The 21365-nt window shown below is 33.7% G+C and overlaps 2 protein-coding genes across 2 annotated transcripts; both read right to left on the bottom strand.

The window, feature by feature from the left end:
* Positions 1–5715: 5715 nt before the first annotated feature.
* Positions 5716–7817, bottom strand: LOC113692111 (beta-amyrin 6-beta-monooxygenase-like). The gene is made up of 3 exons (XM_027210471.2): positions 6786–7817; positions 6215–6402; positions 5716–6106 (listed from the first exon to the last, which is right to left on the bottom strand). Exons 1-3 carry the CDS (start codon positions 7720–7722, stop codon positions 5813–5815), a joined length of 1419 nt encoding a protein of 472 aa, XP_027066272.1. The 5' UTR covers positions 7723–7817; the 3' UTR covers positions 5716–5812.
* A 3540-nt stretch (positions 7818–11357) lies between these two features.
* On the bottom strand, positions 11358–13518 carry LOC113691325 (beta-amyrin 6-beta-monooxygenase-like). Its single transcript, XM_027209426.2, has 3 exons — positions 12504–13518; positions 11950–12137; positions 11358–11841 (listed from the first exon to the last, which is right to left on the bottom strand). Exons 1-3 carry the CDS (start codon positions 13438–13440, stop codon positions 11548–11550), a joined length of 1419 nt encoding a protein of 472 aa, XP_027065227.1. The 5' UTR covers positions 13441–13518; the 3' UTR covers positions 11358–11547.
* Positions 13519–21365: the final 7847 nt, after the last annotated feature.

The raw sequence follows: 21365 nt of genomic DNA, 5'->3' as shown, positions 1-21365 counted from the left end.
AGTTAATGACTTTGGGAAAAAAGAATAATTTAGTTTAGTTAGATAAAATATTTTTATATTATTTTTAATTCATAAATGGATTATCAGATCAACTTGTGGATGACCTAAATTCGACCTGTTTTCTTTTCGAATTCATCGAGTTCGACTTGATTCTGACTCGAACCGACAAAATCTCAATCAAAACCCATTAATTTCATGTTAAATTCACGTCGTGCTAGAAATTGCCCACCCTAGTAGTATTGCTTAATTTCTTTGGCACAGTTGTGAATGGGGAATGAATCTAGCGCGAGATTCAAATCTCCTAGGACACTACTATAGAGCCGATCTGAATTACTTTATTAATAGGACAAATTGCTATTAGTATAATTTTAAAGTATTCTTAAACCTCACATGCACCATTTATTAAACGACAGCATGCTGAATAACATCACCAGTTTATGATAATTCTACAGCCAATCTAATGTTCATGAAGTAGTAGGACAGGTTGGTGTTATCTTTCCAAGAGATTCTTATATCATGTACCATAAACCCTTGCTCAAAAGAATTTTTCTTTCCGTTTGAGCAAAGGAAGATTGTGGTCCACAAAGGGATCTCGTGCATTAATTCTTAGTGAGTCTTGCATCAGACTTGTTAGAAGAATTTTTTTTCTTTTTTGGTTTTAAAGAAGACTAATAATACATTTTGCCTTGCCAAGTTGAATGACTGATTTTGGGTTTTGGGGTCGATTAGATTTGAAGTTTTCCACACCCAGACAGTTTGTATATTGCCATCTAACCCATTAACGCAAATGAAAGTAATGAAAACAGTGAGCCTTCTTATATTGCGGGAAAATTGGTCACATTTATTTTTTCAACGACAAGTAGTAGAGCTGTGGAAAAAAATTAGTAGAGCCGTGAGATTTAACCTGTAATTTTACACTTGGTTAATGGACCTTTCTTCGAAAATTCTTATGCCCTCACAAACTATGTTTTTGAAAATCGGATCGGTCTAAACCTTCTTAAAAAACTACTTGTCAAAAACTCAGTCAAACCTGATCAATAGCCAGGTTGGATTGAGAACTAGCAAAACCTGTAAAAACCTGATTTTATTTTTTTTCTTTAAATTTTTTCATTGCTGATTTGAAATTTTTTTAGAAATTTTCTTCATCTCTAAAGCCTAATTTCATCTCTCCAGCAAATAGGTGATGACATATTTTACAAATCACAAGGAAAAGTTTCAAGAAAATTACAAGAAAGCAAAAGAGAGAGTACATCTACAAATATATCATTGGCATCTTCCAAAGATTTATAGATCTAAATAAAATTTGAAGAAAAAAAAAGATACACAAAAAAAAGTAAATCATCAGAAAAAGAAACCAAGAAAAAGGGAGGCATGCAGAAGAAGGCTGGAAACCTTCGTCTGATGATGATGCACGCTGGAGAAGACAATAGAGAATAAGGAATTGCCTTTTGAAGTATAAAACTTTTCTAGTATTTTGTTTTGACCCTCTAATTTTTGGATAATCACTTCTTTTATAATTGCTCTATACAACTTCAACTTTTGTATTTTGCAAATATAAACCTCAATTTTGTTCAAGAATTGTCCTGTTAAAGAGTTATAGGCTGAATAATGTGCATTTGAACTTAGTTGTATGACATCATTCGGTTGGATCCCAAATTAGTCGGTCTCACTGACCCTTGACTCCTGAGCGTGGCTAAGTCACTATCTAGTATATGATGTTTAAGGGACCATTGGCTGTACAAACTCATTAAATCATAACTACAATTTTTGTTTTTTCTTTTAACAAAATTGAAATTGATCATTCTTTTAAATAGGGGAAAAGATATCATCTGATTGGACTTGGAATGTGTGCATTTGTGATTTGATATGGTTGTATCCACTTTTTGTACTTTTTAAAAGATTCAAAACTATTTTACGTCATAAGAATTAAATGTACATAAACAAATTTATACGAACAACGATGTAATACAAGTCTCCGTAAATTTTGAAAGAAAAATAATGGGCGCACCTAACCATACAGGACACATTCCCCTGCCGCGTTTCCATATGATTCCTTTGTCTCGAAGGATTTTGGCTTTCGCAGAATATTTACTTTGTATTTATCACTTGTTCAGTGAACTGAAAACCCGCTTTCTTAAAAATAAAGCAGCAAAACTATGAGAAAATTCGGCATTACATATTGCCTTCGCTTTTTTCTTTATGGATTAATTTTTTCTTCATCGACAGTGTTGAATGAATGACAAATATGCAAAATTTAAATTTAAAATCTAACTTTTACATATATGTCATGAATACAACGATAATAGTATATACACTGTCAGTATATATAAGATTTACTTTTTCTTTATTTGGATGAAAAGAAAGTTAAAACCTTTGACACATTTCCACCGACAATAACCATTTTGTTGTTCTACTTTGTCTTATTTAAGAATTATTGCATTCGCTAGTATCCCATCACTTGTACATGCACATTTGTCCTCCTTTATTGTGTCTGTACGTAACACTTTCATAAGAATTAGTTATCATTTATTCAGCAAATGAATAAAGCCTAAAAAAGATGGTCTTTGAAATTTCTTTAGGCTCAACTGCCTGCGTCTCATTGATTTGAATATCAAATTGGCTTGACACTCTTCTTTCAAAATATTCATGTCAAACAAAAGGCTCTTAAACTAATTCTCAAAAGTCATAAAAATGTTTAGCTATAATATCACACTATTACAAACTTGGATGCACCCACCAAAAAAAAGAAAACGAAAAACATATTTTGGATAGAAAACAAACTGACAAAAAGTGATTAAACCTACTTCTTCCCCTTTTCCTTCCCTATCCATTCTTTTCCTCCTCAATAATCAATCCAATCACCAAACGCCCTTTCTCCATTTCCTCTCTTTCCCATACCCTTCTACTCCTTCAGAATATGTAGTGCCTTAAGACTACTGTATGAAAGAACTCAATGCAGAAGCACATCTGCAATACATACTAATTTTGAAGTACTCAATACATCGACTAAAAATATAGTTTGAGAAACTATGTTCATGAAAATTGATTTTAAGTTTTGACACTAAATATGTAAAGAATTTAATGAAAAAATAAAAAGTTTTTTAAAATGTGTTATTTATGTATATTTTTATCAAAATGGATTTTGCATAACAAAAAGAAATTTAAAGTTTAGTAGAATGTGTTAATAATTATTTTCAATATCGGGTTAATTTTCCAACTTAGGTTGCATGTTCCCAAAAAAGGAAAAAAAAAGGTACTATAGGACAATAAGATAGCTTTCCTTAGGTATATTGCTATAGCTAATTGAAAGTCAAATGTCCAATTATCGTAGGTCAATATATGGTAATATTGTGCATAAAATAATTTTGGGTACAAAATATACATGCAAAAACAACCCTAGACCTGTACTTTAATAACTGATAGAAGATGTTCAGCTCAAATCCAATTTTGAAGTTTCGAATATTGGAAGTAAGTCAAATTTAATTCGATTGCAACAAATAGTGACTAATTTTGCATGATTATATTGCCATTTTTAATGAAAAATTGGCGTTCCATTAGGACATTTTTGCATTTTATGCAAATGAAGATTTAATTTAGAATGGTTAACTCTATCGTAAAACAAATCTACGGTAATCCTTCTCAAAACATTTAAAAAAATTACAACAATAGAATACCACCAAAAAAAAAAAAAAAGAGCACACATCAAAATACCTAAAATACCCACATATCAATAACTTTTTCTTCATCAACCACCACCACAACCTCGCCCCACTGCACTCCCCTGTTTCCCCTCTCTTCTCTCTCGTGCACCTGCTTTTCCCTCCTCCCTTCCCCCCAAAATGTCCTGCTAGATCTGGTATGCAACCGGCCGATTACAACCTGCCATTCATCCTATTTCACAAAAAAAATCCTTTCTTCTATCCTATTGTGCCTTAAAGTTCAAAATATTCTTGAACTACCTTTGAACAATAAATGGATGCTTGCATTCCAAACGATCCTACCCACAGCTCTAGGAACTTGAATTGGCTTTTTTTTTTTTTTTTTTTTTTTGCAAGATCATCTAGGACTAGTAGCTTTATATATAACATGGTTTTGACTTTCAAAAATATAGTAGTAATCTGATTGACATATTTTTACTTCCATTGATGTAGCGAATGCTTAAAGTGTAAAAAAACATGTCGTTTTTGGTTAGTGAATACCTAAATTGCAAATAAGCATGTTGCCTCTTTTTTTTTTTTTGGTTACAGTATCATGAATTAAATATTATACATAAAGTGAAAAGGCCAAAACGACAAACGTGCATCCTGTATAACTTTAAAGTAAAACAGAGGCACTCGGATTAGTTATTTTGATACAATTATTAGAACAAATGCTGAAAAATTCTGTGTGGAATTATTGTTGAATCCATATCTATCCTCAAAATTTAAAGGTTAAATTTGGAGGAAAAAACTCCATGACATTGAATTCTTTTTGGCAAAATATCCTTCGCTTAAATTGCCATAATAAAAAATGAATAGAATGCAGAAAAAGGAAAACAATATTTGCAAATGTTTGCTTCTATAAAAGCAAAGTACAAAACTGATAATCTGTAGTTGCCTATCTTTAACTGAAATGGCCATATTTAAGAAAATTAACTGATAGTGAAGCTAAAATAAAGAAAAATAAAAATCATAGTTGCAATTGCTTGCCTCTAAAAAAGTGAAGCTAAAACTGATAGTGTACGACTATAATAGCCTTAACAACCAACAATAAGAAAGATTTAGGTTAAAAAATATAACATAGCAATACTATGTACTTGTGTATACTAAAGAAAATAGGAATACTTAGTCCCTATTTGATAACCTGATTTAGGATTTAAATTTAATAGATTAGATCTTAATATATTTAGACACATTTGATAACCAAAATTGAATATCGGAATTAATTAAGTGCCACTGAATTTTCTAGGCAAAACTTGCTCTCAAAATTAATTGATAAGCTATTCACTTATTATTGAATATAATATATATTGGAATGTATTAGATTTAATACTTAACAATTCAATAACTTAATGGATTCAGATCTCATATTTCAGTTTGATCAAATGCACCCTTAGACTATGTTTAATAATCTAATTTAGCACTTAAATTTAATAGGTTTAGATTTTAACATTTTCAAAAGTGTTTGATAACCAGAAATAGAACACCTAAATTAATTAAGTGGCACTGAATTTTCAAAACAAAACATATTCCAAAAAATAAGTGATAAACTATTCACTTATCACTTAATATGGCATACATTCAAATGTATTAGATTTAGTACTTAATAATTTAATAACTTGATAAATTCAAATTTCATATTTTATTTCAATAACTTCAGCGCCAGTTCCATTCGTTTGCTATAAATGAAATTTCTACTCTAGTAAAAAAAAAAAAAACAAATGTGAGACTCCATTTTCTGTTGTTGTCACAATTTGTCCACATCCTCCTTATAAAAATACTCCAAAGACCCATTAAAAAGCAAAAGAGGGCAAGCAGAAAAAAAAAAACTGAAAATGTGTTTGTGTCAAAACAATGGATGACATAAGAAATCTCATGGAAACAAGAACTGCAAAACAAGAGAGTGCAAAATTATAATTGATTAATGAATTTTATACTCCAGGAATCCATTTTTTTTAAGCAGTTCATTATTTGGGAAACTTTTAGAATTGTTCTAATTGTTTCAATACATGCACTCTATCAAAAACGATTAAGAATTTTATTATTCAAACAGCAATAGAGGACTTTTTCAAGCGTTTCAAGTGTTGAATTTGAAAAGATCCAACGATTAAGTTTCAGTGTGGTTGTAGACTCATGGGGAGGCCACTAGCTGGATAAGGAGCACCACGATATAGGACCTTCTCGTCTGGAATCAACTTCTGCAGCTTAAACTTTCTCACAACATTATACATGTACACGAGTATCAGGAATCTAGAATACTCCTTTCCTGGGCACATTCGGGGTCCTGTTGAAAACGGTATAAATGTGCATGGTGTTGGTCCGTCACCTTCAAACCTCGTTGGATCAAAATTTTCTGGTTCAGGAAAGTACTTGGGGTTTTTGTTTGTTGTGAATGGGCTCCATAGCACCTGAAATTACAACTATCATGAGTGATCAAGTGTAGGAGCATCAATCAATTCTCATTACTGTTTGTAATAGTAATTTGTCCCGATAGATTAACAACTGTTGGTGCTTACTTTCCATCCTTTCGGAATGGTGATACCCGCAAAATGGATGTCGGTCTTGGCCACTCTATAGGATCCTATGGCTGGTGGTGTTAACCTCATAGCTTCACAAATCACATTCCAGGAATACTTCATTTTCTTAATGTCTTCCCAGTTTAGCAGCTCTTCAGGATCTTTAGACTTGGCAATCTCCAAGTGCTCTGCATATCATCAAAGAAGCTACTAGTATAGATGTTTAAAGCTTTCAAGACATGCGCTGATTAATTAGCCTCTTTAACAAGAATATACACTAATGCATGGTTGATCAAATCTGGTCTGAGAAGGGCTATTAAAATTCCGGGGGACAAGTATATGTGTATCCTTAAGAGTTTTTCTAATTTGCTCCCACTGAGTATAAGTTTGTACCGATAAGATTTCAAGAAGCCATCAGCAACTTTATAGGAAAAAGTTTTTGAAAAATTTCAAGAAGCCATCTGCACTACACCGGCAGAGATGCTATAATCTTGAAAAATTTTTGAAATGTAGTATATCTCCTACCATATAATTGAACTGATAAAGAAAATTTTATTACCCCGTAGCGTACCTTTATAAACCATATCATAGATATGGGGAAGCTCTGAAAGATGTTTCAAGACAAAGGTGATTGATGAACTGGTGGCTTCAAAGCTGGGAATCATCAAACTTACAAGATAAAGGGCAATTTCCAAGTCGGACAACAAATGGACGTTTTCATCCAGCAGCGTGCGAGACAGTATGTCCGAACCTGCTTTTTCCCTATTCTCTAAAACCATCTTTTTCCTCTCTAGAATGATCTTCAAGAATTCCTGCTTAAGTTTTTCGACCTCTTTCACGGCACGATTATAGGTGGTGCCGGGCAAATTGATCGGCAATGAGAAGAAACCTTGTTGTGCGACTGCGAAAGAGTCAGAAAATCTTTGAGCTCCGTCAGGTTCCAGACCTAGCACCAATTTGCATGCCAATATAAGAGTTAACTTCTGGGATGCGGGATAGACCTTTACTACTTGGAAAGGATCCCAGTCAGTCTGTAGATGTTGCCTTGTCAAGGAATCCATGATGGGTATGTACTGTTTCAAAGCTTCTGGACTCATGATTACTGCCTGATGAAAGCCATGGATTTTTGTGTGTACATCCTTGCGTGACTTTCCAAGAGAAACCACCCAATTTGAAAACCTTGATTGTACAGCAGGAAGCCAAGGACTAACGACATCATTTGCAGTGCATAATAGGAACTTGTTCCCTGCTGCACCACAAATTACAGCCATATTCTGTCCGATCAAGGAAGTTGCGAATACTTCGTCGGAGTATTTTTTCATTCTTTGATGAATAAATTTTTCAGGGCCGCTCAGGTAAAAGTGGAGTGTCTCTCCGACTAGTGGCAATCCCGATGTGCCTGGTGGAAGTTTGCATTTTTTAGAATCAGAACGGCGGCAAAGAAAGGGAAGAGAAAAGGAAATGAACACGACTAGGAGGGAGATGAAATATAGAGAAAAGGCCTCCATGTTATCTCACTTTCGCTCCAACAGAGTGAAACAAGATGCTGAACTTACCGTTGTTCCCTCAGGCGGGCATACAGCAATATATACAGTTGATGAACAAGGTGGTGATGGTAGATCAATTGGCGAAAGGACTCAATGTGGTTGGAATTTCGTGCGATTCGGTCGGATTGTTGTATTTTTTATATTATTTAATATATAATAATATTACATTTTTATGTTAAAAATAAAAATGATATACATAAATCAAATACTTGACTATAAGATTATTATAATATATTTGTATATTAAAAATTCGAATACGTATAATAACAACAAAATGAAATCGCAAAAAATACAATCGTACTGAATTATTGTTGGATGAATTGGATTCCACACCAATTGACACTTGCCATTGCACGAGGCAATTTGCAGCTCCAATCTGACCACGCTGAAGTGTCTACATGGAGTCGATTCATTTGAAATTAAGAAGAAACAAATTACAGAAAGCAATTTTCTATTACCACTTGGCTGCATTGAGGGGCTCTAGTCTGGTTCACACGATTATCTAAAACAATGTACACGCGCGTTCTGGTTTAATTTCATGACTGGGCGCAAACAGCTTTTGGAATTGGCCTTTCCAACCACGCTTTCTCCCCCGGTTTCCTTGGAGGTGATTGCCACCTATTAAACTAGTAATTTTGTCCAATTTTCAGAACAAAAAAGTTTTATCCTAAAATATGATTAAAAGAAACATGAAAGGTAAACCTTAGAACATGGGCAGTTACTTTTTTTTTTTTTTTTTTGGGTATGGAGGCCAATCTCCCCAGGTTGGGCAGAGATTTGCCCCAAAGTTACCCAACAACAATAGTATGTGAAGATCGAATCTGGGATCTTACTGTAACTATAGACGATCAATTCCTGAAAGTTATACAATTCAAACAAGAGGGGATTTGTGCACTTAGCAAACTAAAAGATGATACAGAAACACAAAAGAGAAATTATGGGAAATTGTGGTAGCAATTCTTGGATACTAGAAAATAATTAATGTGAATTGATTAATTAATACATTAATTTGAGAACCAAAATATTTTCTGGTTTTTAGCAATGAATAAAAAGTGTCCTCGGAAGCCTTACTAACACAATGCACGTGTGAAGAAGTCATCTTAATTGGATATATAGTTAATTGAACCACTTCACCACTCTGCTTATTTTTTTTTTTTAAATTTCTAGAGCTTACATATTTGGTTGTGAAGCAACTTATCTTCCTTAATTAAAAAAAATAAATTAATAGTTTTCAAGAAGTAGAGAAAACAAAACAAATGTTCAAAATATTTTCTGCTTTAACTATTTATTGTGTTTTGGTTTTCTATTTTGTTAGTGGTTTTTAGAGTTGTAAGATTAAACACTCATATTACTTTAGCTAATTATTGTATTGTTTTCTTTGTTAATCTAATTTTATTTTTCTTTTTTTTTCTATAAGTACAGCAAAGTAGGTTACTCTATATATTTGAATCTATCCTACAGGTTAACCGATTAGCAGTTAACCAATTGATTAGAGTTAGGATATGAAATACAATTTTGCTGAACTATTACCTGTGATTAGGACTAATGAAATTGCAAATGAACTAGTTACTCGCTCCATGAACACCCTTAATCCTAATGGTTTGCTCTTTAAATTTTTAAAACATACACAAAAGCTTTTCTGTTTTACAACAGAAACATAGAGTTTGCTTTCGGATTAGCTTCTCCGATCCACGCCTCACCGAATGGATCCGTGAGCGGATACTGAAGGCAGCTGCGTCACTAATTTTTATTCGTTTTCTATTTTAGTTGTATTTTCTTTTCCTTTTTTTTTCGACTTAGAAGTTGTATGTTATAAATAGGGATGAACTGGGGGATTTCTATTCAAACTTTAATCGATTATTATCAAATATCCTTAGTTTTTGTGGAATTCTCTTGAGATTTCTCAAGCATAAATGTTTTTTAGGAAAAATGGTCAATTCATCCCTAAACTTTTTTCTAGAGTCGATTTAGTCCCTAATTTTTATTCTTGGCTAATTTGCTCCTTATATTTCATTTTTGAATCCAATTAAGTTCCTTTGCAGTGGCGCCACCACCTAAAAACAATTGAATTTCTAATTAAACAGTTAAATAAGGATATTTTGGGAACTTCATGTATGAATTATAATCAAATTGAGTAAATTTTAAAAAATCATTGATTTTTAGGGTATTTTTAAAATTTAAAATTGATTTAAGATATTTTTAAAATTTTTAATTAACTTCTTAACTCTTCCCCTACCTCACCTCTCCTTGCCACCGCCTCCACTTCCTTCCCCTCCTGAATGTTCTCGTGCTGAGATTTACTCGAGAATATTCACCTCATATCATCCATTCCAACAATTGAAAAGGCATTCAACAAATTCAAAATGCATTCCAACAACTGATAGATAGCCCCTTTCTACTAGCTACCAGTTCCACCGGGTCTTGGAGCAGCACAAGCAATTTGCTTTGAAATTAGTTCGACAAATTCAAAACATCTTACATATCTACAGACTTATCTAGCTTGCAGAATTCAAATGAGCTAGCGAGAAGTCAAGAGCTGTGGGAGCAGGGGTCCTCAAATTTCATTTGTTCGAATATAAAAAATTATTGTATTTCTAACCTCTGTAAGTCACTGAACACCATCATGAAAATTTTGAAGTATTCTAGGACGAAACAACATGAATTTTGTAAGAATTTGTTAGTGAGCAAGACAAAGCTATATTATTGTGTGGGCTCAAATATGTAGAAGAACAAAGATGATTTTCAGAAATTGTGAAACTATTAGTATGAAAGCAGAGGACATCAGCAAAAGGCCAGAGTGATGATTATGACAGGGCACCAATTGTTGCTAACAAATGCTCCTGCAACGATTGCGCAAATGGCTGGGATCTTTTCTCCATCAACCAAGCCATAATGGTAGCAAATGTGATAAAATTTGCATATTTATGCTATTTTTACTTGAGCCAAAAAGCATTTGCAGATTTTCCTCTTCAACTTTCTCAATTACAATGTAAACTCAAAGGTTGGTGAAAGAGGGTGGGGAGAGAGAGGCAGAAGGAGAAGGGTAGGAGGAGGTGGGTGGCTGGTGATGAAGGTTGGTAGTGGAGAGAGGAGATAATCCAAAGTTTTCAAAATGTCCTTGTTTAATTATTAAATTAGGAGCCAAATTGCTTTTAGATGGTGGTGCTGCCATAGAAGGTCTTAATTGGACTTAAATTTAAGTTCATGTATTACAATATTACATTATTAGGAATAGAAATTAGGAATTAAATCGATTTTTAAAAAGAGTTTAGGGACGAAATTGGCCATTTACTTATGTGCTTTAAAATCTTGGTTAGCTTCAGAAACTATTCCCATAACAATTCCTATCTATCTGCTTCCGTGTCAGTTCTTTAGTTTTCTATCAATGAAATTTCTACTCTGGTTTAGAAAAAAAAAAGGAAAAATAAATCTGAATCTCCATTTTCTATTGTTATCACAATTTGTCCACATCCTCCTTATAAAACTACTCCAAAGACTTATCCACCATATTTCCGTTGAAAAACAAAAGAGGACAAGAAGAAAAAAAAGTGAAAATGTGTTTGTGTCAAACAACAGATGACATAGGAAATCTCATGGAAACAGGAACTGTCAAATAAGACAGTGCAAAATTAAAATTGATTTATGAATTCTATACTCTAGGAATCCATTATTTTTGAAGTGGTTCAATACTTGAGAGACAGCAACAGAGGACATTTTCTGTAATAGGCTACAAGTACATCCAAATCCCCAATGCCAAACATATTAGCCAAATACTATGATTAAGTTTTAGTGTGGCTGCAAACGCATGGGGAGTCCACTAGCTGGATAAGGACCAACACGATAGAGGACCTTCTCGTCTGGAATCAACTTCTTCAGCTTAAACTTTCTCATGACATTATACATGTATACGAGTATCAGGAATCTGGAATAGTCCTTTCCTGGGCACATTCGCGGTCCAGTTGAAAATGGTATAAATGTGCATGATGTTGGTCCGTCACCTTCAAATCTCGTCGGATCAAAATTTTCTGGTTCAGGAAAGTACTTGGGGTTTTTGTTTGTTGTGAATGGGCTCCAAAGCACCTGAAAGTACAATTATCATGAGTGATCAAGTGTAGGAGCATCAATCAATTCTCATTACTGTTTGTAATAGTAATTTGTCCCCATAGATTAACAACTGTTGGTGCTTACTTTCCATCCTTTTGGAATAGTGACACCTGCAAAGTGGATGTCAGTCTCGACCTCCCTAAAGGCTCCTGTGGCAGGTGGTGCTAACCTCATAGCTTCGCAAATCACATTCCAAGAATACTTCATTTTCTTAACGTCTTCCCAGTTTAGCAGCTCTTCAGGATCTTTAGACTTGGCAATCTCCATGTGCTCTGCATATCATCAAAGAAGCTGCTAGTATAGATGTTTAAAGCTTTCAAGACATGCGCTGATTAATTAGCCTCTTTAAGAAGAATCTAAACTACTGCATGGTTGATCAAATCTGGTCTGAGAAGGGCAATTCAAATTCCGAGGGACCAGTATATGTCTATCCTTAAGAGTTCTTCTAATTTGTGCCCACTGAGTACCAGTGTATACCAATAAGATTTCAACAAGTCATCAGCAACTTCATCAGAAAAAGTACGTTCACTACACACTACACAGGGAGAGATGCTATAATCTTGAAAAATTCTTGTAGTATATCTCGTACCATATAATTGAACTGATAAAGAATTTTTTATCACGAGCACGTAACGTACCTTTATAAACCATGTCATAGATATGGGGAAGCTCTGCAAGATGTTTCAAGACAAAGGTGATTGATGCACTGCCGGATTCATAGGTGGGAATCATCAAACTTACAAGATAAACGGCAAATTCCAAGTCGGATAACAAATGGGCGTTTTCATCCAGCAGCGTGCGAGACAATACGTCCGAACCTGCTTTTTCCCTATTCTCTAAAACCATCTTTTTTCTCTCTAGAATGATCTTCAAGAATTCCTGCTTAAGCTTATCAACCTCTTTCAAAGCACGATTATAAGCGGTGCCGGGCAAATTTATAGGCAACGAGTAGAAAGCTTGCAATGAGACCGTGAAGGAGTCTGAAAATCTTTGAGCTTGGTCAGGTTCCAGACCTAGCAGTAATTTGCATGCCAATATAAGTGTTATCTTCTGGGATGCAGGATGGACCTTTACAACATGGAAAGGATCCCAGTCAGTCTGTAGGTGTTGCCTTGTCAAGGAATCCATGATGGGTATGTACTGTTTCAAAGCTTCAGGCCTCATGATTACTGCTTGATGAAAGCCCCGGATTTTTGAAAATAAATCTTTGCGTGACTTTCCTGGAGAATCCACCCAATTCAAAAACATCAATAGTGAGTCTGGAAGCCAAGGACTAACGAAATCGTTTGCAGTGCATAATAAGAACTTGTTGCCAGCGGCACCACAAATTACTGCCAAATTCTGTCCCATCAATGAAGTTGCGAATACTTCGTCGGAGTATTTTTCCATCCTTTGATGAATAAATTTTTCAGGGCCACTCATGAGAAAATGGAGTGTCTCTCCAACTAGTGGGAATCCAGATGAGCCTGGTGGAAGTTTGCTTTTTTTAGACTTAGAACGGTGGCAAAGAAAGGGAACAGAAATGGAAATGAGCACGACTAGGAGGGAGAGGAAATATAGGTAAAAGGCCTCCATGCATCTCTCTTTCACTACAACACACTGAAAAAAAATTGGTTAACTTAGCGTTGTTCACTGAAGCAGGGCTCCAGTAACGCATATAGTTGATGAACAAGGTGGTGATGGTAGATCTATTGGGCAACATATATTAGTGCAAAACATGCATACAATGTCATATTTGCTTCTCGTAACTTTCTACGTCCTATTTGATTTGCAGTCAGTATCGAAAACCTATAAAAAAAAGGAAACTGTCTATATCCGTCTCTTTTTCATTCTTTTTTTTGCCCCGTTTCACTGTACAAACTAATTAAAATCTTCATTGATCAATTTTCAATTATACAAGCAATTTTAGTAACTCATATCTGCTCTAATCATTTGTCAAAATAAATCTTCATTGAATGTCATTAATGTAATTCTTGAAGTCTGCTTTTTATATCGATGTGTGTGTAGAAGATCATTCCCCAAAATTTCTAGTATGCTTACCTAGCTATGCGAATGAAGTTTATTACCTTTTGCACTTTTCTTCTTTTATTGATAGGTTGGCTTATTGAAAAGATATTATAAGTTATTAATGAAACGAAACATAATGATATGGCAATCATATTAATCTTCATGTTAAAAAAGCTGCAGTTTTCTATACACTTTCATTTCGGAGCTAATGCTATTTACACTAGCCAGAGCGTGGATTTTATTTCTTTCTTTTTTTTTTTTTGTGCGTGTGTAATAATTCATTTTATTTACAAAAATCGTCCATAAGCTAAGTATTTCATAGAGCTAAGATTGGCTACCTAGTTAGTTCCCATACTTGTTTACCCGATCATGAAATTTGGGGGCTAGGTCCCCATTCTATCACCAAAGTCTAGATTGTTTATCCCTGTTAACACCCTATAGAGAAAGCATAGGCTTAATGCAGTGTGGTCCAAATTATAAAGAAACATGCTTCCTTAATCTAACTTGAGTATACTTCTAACATAAGCTGACTGGTCATCATTTCAACCAAGATTAGCAAAGATGATAAGTATGTCTCCTTCAAAATCAACTCAGTCAGAAGAAACATTAATCAGGTGATAATGAGGTCCCTAATTTTGTTTCTCAAATTTCACTTTCACCCTCCCCTTTGTCAGGTTTAGAGTCTATCTTCTGTACTAAACTTATTAAACGTTGACATGTTTAAGCCTGTTTAAGAAATTTTAGTAAATTGCATTTGGATTGAAGATTATTTCACTGACAAATTTTTCATAATTTTTATGATATGGTATATGTGAATAAAAAATGAGATTAAATAATACATTTAGAAAACAATAAAACACTTCTATAAATAATGTACCTAGAATTAATATAAGGTCATACTGCATGCGGCTAAAAAGCGTTTACTTATTGTTACTTTCGTTGATGACATGTTAGAACATGAATAAAATATCCACTAAAAGTAGAAGCTAGAAAACATAGTTTAGATAAAAGTTTGTATATAAAGTTCTATAAAGATAAAAAAAAAAAAAAAAAACAATCGTACATGTTTTTACGTAGATTTCTAGCAGTTTGCTTTTAATACTTGCACGGTTGCACCAAGACTCAGCCCCTTTTTGATAGTCCTGATCATTGTGTTTTTTGCTAATTGAACAGTAAAATAAAGTTTTTCTATAATTACTGATGGCAAAGTTTTGAAGTTTTGATAAAGAAATGGAATGCAGCTAGGAATAGTAGCTTCTCAAGAAAAAACAACAGGAAGAAAACAAAAGCAACAAAGGGATCCTCTGTTCAACAGATTAAGGGATTACAAGATTCCTAGGTAATAGCCTTTAATCATGATGCTGAAGTTGACATTTCCAATGACGTCTTCCTAGTAATTAGTGTTGGTCATTGGAGGGTTGATTGATGTTGATTGCTATCCTACATATATGAAAATTTCAATTATTGGTTAGTTGATATTATTTTCCGTTTTCAATTATTGGTTTGTTGGTAAGGATAATTGTCCATTATGGAGGTGATAAAATAGATGCTCAATTATTGGTTTGTTGGTACTCCCTCCGTCCCACTTTGATAGTCATGTTTTTTTCTTCACACAATTTAAGAAAAAGTAATTAATTTTGTTGGAAAAGTAAATTTAGATTGTTATTTTCCTAAAATACCCTCACATTAAATAGAGTACAATTTTATGGGAATTTGAATTGATGGTAAAAAAAGAATCAACTCTCATTAAATGGGGTAGGTTTATAGTAACAACAACTTACATTAAATAAGGGTATTTTAGAAAAATTAAAATACAACTACATTCTTCAATTGAAAAATGGATTACAATTTGGGACAAACGAAAAAGGAAAACAGGACTATCAAAGTGGGACGGAGGGAGTATTATTTTCCGTTTTCAATTACTGTTTAGTTGGTATGCATAATTGTCCGATATGAAGGTGATAAAATAGATGTTCGAATATTGGTTAGTTGGTATGGATAATTGTCCAATATGAAGGAGATAAAATAGCATGATACGGGAGGAATATATGATTACGCGCAGAGTTGAGGAATCTTTAGTTATAATATGAACTTGAAAAAACATGTAGTTGACAAAGAGGATATAGGAAGAGTTATGTAAATCGGCAACCCAAACATCCACCCATTCTTTGCAGATTGTTGATTAATGATTAGTCACTGGACAGTCTTAGTATTCTAATAGGAGAGTATTGAACTGATTAACATAAAGTATTGTGTTAGGACATTAATAATCCTCCCTTACTAACATATTACTCCTTACTTAAGAGATGCTTTATAATTTATTCAAGGGCAATATAAGTAGATAAAAAAAAAGATATTAATCCTCCCTTATTAATATACTATTCCTTACTTAAGAGATGTTTTATTATTATTATTATTATTATTATTATTATTATTATTATTATTATTTTATAAGTAAAAAGTCTTGAATATAGAACCTCCTACTTATAATCTCTCCCATTTTACCATTCAACTTAACCCAACCCTCTCCCCACCTAAATTTGCTATTTATTTCAAGACTTTTTTGTTCCAATTTATTTTTCATCGACATGTCTCAAATCTATACATAAATGGTTACATGATTGAAGTGCATCACCAAGTTTCCCTGTCAACTGTGTAACTAATTTAGATGTGAGCATGTCAAGTACAGTTTAAGTTAGATTGAATATATTCAGACTCAGAATTGCTAAATTTTAGATTCAAATCCAAGCCCAAACCCAAATAAGTTTGAAAGAAGAAATAGACCTTTACAGAGGAGGCTTTTCCTCTCTTCCAAATTTTAAAAAACTTAAATATCCAATTTTTTTGTAAGCATAAAAATTGTTTACCGAGCGTAGAAAATATTAGGTGTTGATCCCATAGTGAAAATTGTCAATTACCAATTTTTTTCGAACTGCTTTACTATTTGGACAATCACAAGTACAAGAAATTAAATATACACTAAAATATATATATTAAAAGGAAGTAAAAATAACAATAAAAAGGCTTCTAGAGTTTTGGAATTTCCAACTATTTTTGCAAGTGAAATTACTAACTAATTGAGTGTTATTGTCTTGGCTAAATTGTAACGTAATTTTGTAATATATATGAAATTTATTTTAGTAACAAATCAATTACATGTATAACTAATCCATACCTACTCTCCTAATTATAAAATTATCTACTCATTAATTTGCGTGAATTACATGGCACGAGCCACCAAGGTGACAAAGGTGCTATTCTACTCTTCTGAGTGAACTTCTTAGGTTTAGTACTTTCTTGAATTAGTGTTAAATATCAATTTTCATTGCAAATCTTACATTTTGAGATTATCACAATTAATAGTCAGTTAATCATGATTGGATGAGCAAAAGTGTTAAATAACTTGTTCAAAATAATAGCATCAAATAATTAAACAAACATCACAAGCAAGATATAAAAAGTTCATTTATAACACTATGCATAAACTTTAATAAAACAAAATGAAAATCAAAGAAACTACCAAACTTGTATTAAAGATAAACTTGAAATCCTATATAAGAAAGAAAATGACAAGAGAGAAGCCACCTTTGTTACATGAGTTCAAACTCTACATCTTTGATCCTTAAATCTTCATTCAAATATAGTTTCAAATACAAGAATGGATGTAAAGTATCTATCCTAATCTAACCTAAACTAAAGATCTAGGAAGTTCTAGTGTTAGATTTGCATTTTTTTGTTGCCTTTTCTCACCATTCTCTTAGTTTTGGTTCTTGCTACAAAATGTGTTTGTACTGAGAGTACTATGTCCAAAAAAGCATTCTGTAGCTTTAGATCTTCAGCCACAAATCTACAAATCATCCCTCAAAAGGCGTAAAATTATTGAGCAAGTTGTGCAAGTTGCTGCACTTTCCGACCACAATCCGGCCTAGGATTGGTTCTTTTGTGTTGGGCCAGATTGATGCCTTGTTCCTGTCTTCAAAAGCTGCCTGCCATGGATCCATTAGGTGGATATTCGGCCCTTCAGTATGGATCCATGAGCGGATCTTCTTTGTTAGCTTCTTTCCTTCTGCGCATTGCATCTGTTCAGCTGTACGCTTCATGCTCATTTGAAAATCATTTCAAGTCACCAAAAATCATTCACACATTCCTTCACTTTACGTCAATTGATAATTAAATCATTAAAACTTACAAAAATGTGAAATTTCTACACTTAAATTCATAGAAATGCAATTTTTCTCATTTCACCACAAATGCAAAATTCAAATAGAAACTTAGTTGTTTGATTTCTAAAATAGTTAAGACAGACCAAAACATAAGTAATAAAATACACTAAAAATTGCAAAATAAACACTTACCATTTGCCCATTATGATTTTGGTGCCAATGACTATCTATGGATACTTTTATTATGTGCAATTAAGTATTACTATCTTAAGAATTAAAAATTGAAAGAAAATAAATTTTTTTAATATAAAATAAATATATCTAATTATTATTTTTAAATAGAAAAATTATCAGAGAATATTACTGCATGTAAGAATTAAGAACTAAACTCATAAAGTTATCTCAACTATTTGTATTACCTTCAAAATTTTCATTTGCATCCAGTTTCCAATCTTGCATGTCATTAAAATTCCTCCACTTGTTCTCATTTTGTTGTACACGTGTATGTGATTATGTAATTTGAAAATTTCTAGCGGAAATAACCACTGAATGTCATTTTACTATTCAAAAAAAAAGAAGAAAACGTTGATAGTTTAAACTACTTTACATAAAAGTATTTTTGTTGGTAGTGAAATATTTAAAACATACTGAAACTAGATCTCTTAGTTAATAATTAGAATTTGCTTGTTGCTTTAAATGGGTATGGGTCTGGTTCGAATCTATGTATAAAAGTTTACAAAATCACATCCTATCTAAACCTGTGATTCTTTTATTGGGTCTAGATCAAAATAGGTTTTGAAATGCAAAAATTTTAACCCATACTGGTGAAACCGCATGATAGGTTTAGGTTAACTTGACGCTATTGACATGCCTAAAATGTAAGAACCTCTGTTGGTGGAATTAATGGAAAACTTTCCGTGGAATGGGCAAAAGAGTCATTTGAGATAGATGACCAATTTAAAATGGAATGAAGTTGAGTGAACAAGTTGAGACATTTAGAAAAGCTTAGTGAAGATTGAAGCGTGCTAATCTTCCCATTAATATGGATTTCTTTGATGGGCTCTCATGACAACTGGTTAGGACACCTAATTTTTGCATAATATATATAATTTGATTTCTAAATACATAATCAAGTTATTGATCTCGTTTAACTTGATTTTTCTAAAGCTAACACCTAAGCCCACATGTGACATACACTAGACATACCCTATTAATATAACAATAATTTGATTACTCTTTCTTTGGATCCAAATGCACTTCATACTTGCATATATGTTTCGGTTGACTCACATGTTACTAATGTTATTGCATTGGAATGTGTTATAGCTTCATTAAAGATTTGCAGATTTGCTTCTTTGATTTGCATTTTGTTGATACTGTACGCGATAAAAATTTCAAGTCTGCAAGACGACAAGAAAAAGAAATACACGACAAATATGTACTATATAAACTTAGAAAAAATATGTAGGTACAATCTCTGAAAGTTTCTCGAACTTATGGAGAGCTTCCTTCGATTCTTCTCCTCGAACACCAATCCAAGGGCTTCGCCGCTTGTTCTTGGATCAATCACCGACTCCTTCAAATCTTGATATGGAAGATTTGAAGGATTTGAAAATACTTGAAGGCTCAAGCCTTGATATGTGGAAGACTTGAGGAGCTTTGAGACCCAGACCTTCGTAGCTTGAGGCTTCAATACTTGAGTGTATGAGATGCTTCTTGATATCTCTGTGTCCCCTTAACTTGGTTGAGAGACCTCTATTTATAGTTGTAGCAAGAGGTGGAGGTTGAGATCATGTACACCACTCTACTTGCCTAGCAAGACGTACAGTCATATTAGGACTGTGCCAGCTAAATATTATCTCTTCATTAATAAAGAGATAAGTAATTTTTCGATTGGCCAGACTTGTGGGGACACGTGACGTGGCGCCATTTTACTGGCCAGGCCATTGCAGTATATAAGAGATATACTTGGATTAAACAATTCTAAATATTATCCCTTTAATAAGAAATAAATATTTAGATATTTATCTAATAAATACATGATATGATATGATTTGGTTGGTGGAGATACCCCTGCAATTTGAATTGATTTGGAACACCTCACCCTGACACGTGGCAAAATATAATTGGCTGCTTAATATCCAAATTTTCCAAGTGTACATGCCATATGGCAATATCCGATTGGACAAAAATATTTCAATAGACCAATGGTAATTTTTAGAATTTAATTAAAATTCCATTGTCTACAAATGCCCCCTCGAAATTTGTTCACGAATAAAATTAAGGCGGGATTTGAGTGAACGAGTTTCGATATATTTTTTTTCTCCTCCAATTTGATTTGAATGTCGTTGGAGTTCCAAAGAAAATGGGCTAAAACCTGAAGTTTTGCAAGCCAAATGTCCATAGCTTCTGAATGGGTATAAGACGGCCATGCATAGTACTTTCACCGACGCTAAATATTAAGTGAATACATGGTTTTTGGTGGGGCCAACGGTTTGTGTCAATTACGGACATTGACTCGACCATGAAATTACTATGCGTGGGTGAAAGTTGGTGAAATTGTGCAAGCCAATATGTCTTTGCTTTGGTGGGGCCAACGGTTTCAATTTCCAAAACCAAAAGCTTGCTATGCCGTGGCTAAGTCCAATGAAACCACAATCCCGTAGCCATATTCCATGCAAAAAGTTGATAAGGCCAATGATTTCCATTTCCAATGCGTTTCTTCCATGGCCCACCAATTACAAGCCTCCTCCTATATTGACCGTGATTGCACGCTTCCGAATTGAATTGGGACTCTTTACCCAGCGAATTACTTAGCCAGCTATCACCACCGTATTCCATGACACCTTTGACAGGTCGGCTTCGGATCAGTAAAGCTGTTCCAAAAAGAAGTCAACTTTCTTTCAAATTCGTGCGGGAAACGACTTTCAGTCAGAGTAACCCTTCCAGTATATATATGGCCAAGCCGAGGCCATAGTTTATTAGGTAAATTTGACTTCTCTTTTCCCTAGCCGCATCGTCATTGCTGCTAGCCTCGGTAATCGGTACTACCATTAAATTGGTGTCTCTCGGCAGTGCTCCTGACAACAACACCTTTCTTCTCCTCCGTCTTGCCTGTACCAGGTACTTAAGACTTTCCTTTCACTTACAACAATATTCGCGCGTTAGCGGAGGCTTCGGTCTAGGTAGTTCCTTGGGTGCCACGATTGTTGTCCGAACTTTGCACATCTACTGGGCACGTATTCTAGACTTGTATAATTGCATCTGCTTGCATCACAAAATAGCCTGGCCATTTGATTCATCTATTGGGACAATACCAAATATGATTTT

Source organism: Coffea arabica, chromosome 6c (assembly GCF_036785885.1).
Source record: "Coffea arabica cultivar ET-39 chromosome 6c, Coffea Arabica ET-39 HiFi, whole genome shotgun sequence".
Lineage (NCBI taxonomy): Eukaryota > Viridiplantae > Streptophyta > Magnoliopsida > Gentianales > Rubiaceae > Coffea > Coffea arabica.
The sequence above is the reverse complement of the archived record's forward strand: the minus strand, read 5'-3'. Positions and strand labels throughout refer to the sequence as shown.

Bases quoted from the DNA above. Each gene is read 5' to 3' on its own strand.
- LOC113692111 (XM_027210471.2), bottom strand. From the start codon at position 7,722: ATGGAGGCCTTTTCTCTATATTTCATCTCCCTCCTAGTCGTGTTCATT. The intron at 6,403-6,785 runs GTACGCTACGGG...GATGATATGCAG, and splicing joins CTATGATATGGTTTATAAAG to AGCACTTGGAGATTGCCAAG. The intron at 6,107-6,214 runs GTAAGCACCAAC...TTGTAATTTCAG, and splicing joins CCATTCCGAAAGGATGGAAA to GTGCTATGGAGCCCATTCAC.
- LOC113691325 (XM_027209426.2), bottom strand. From the start codon at position 13,440: ATGGAGGCCTTTTACCTATATTTCCTCTCCCTCCTAGTCGTGCTCATT. The intron at 12,138-12,503 runs GTACGTTACGTG...GATGATATGCAG, and splicing joins CTATGACATGGTTTATAAAG to AGCACATGGAGATTGCCAAG. The intron at 11,842-11,949 runs GTAAGCACCAAC...TTGTACTTTCAG, and splicing joins CTATTCCAAAAGGATGGAAA to GTGCTTTGGAGCCCATTCAC.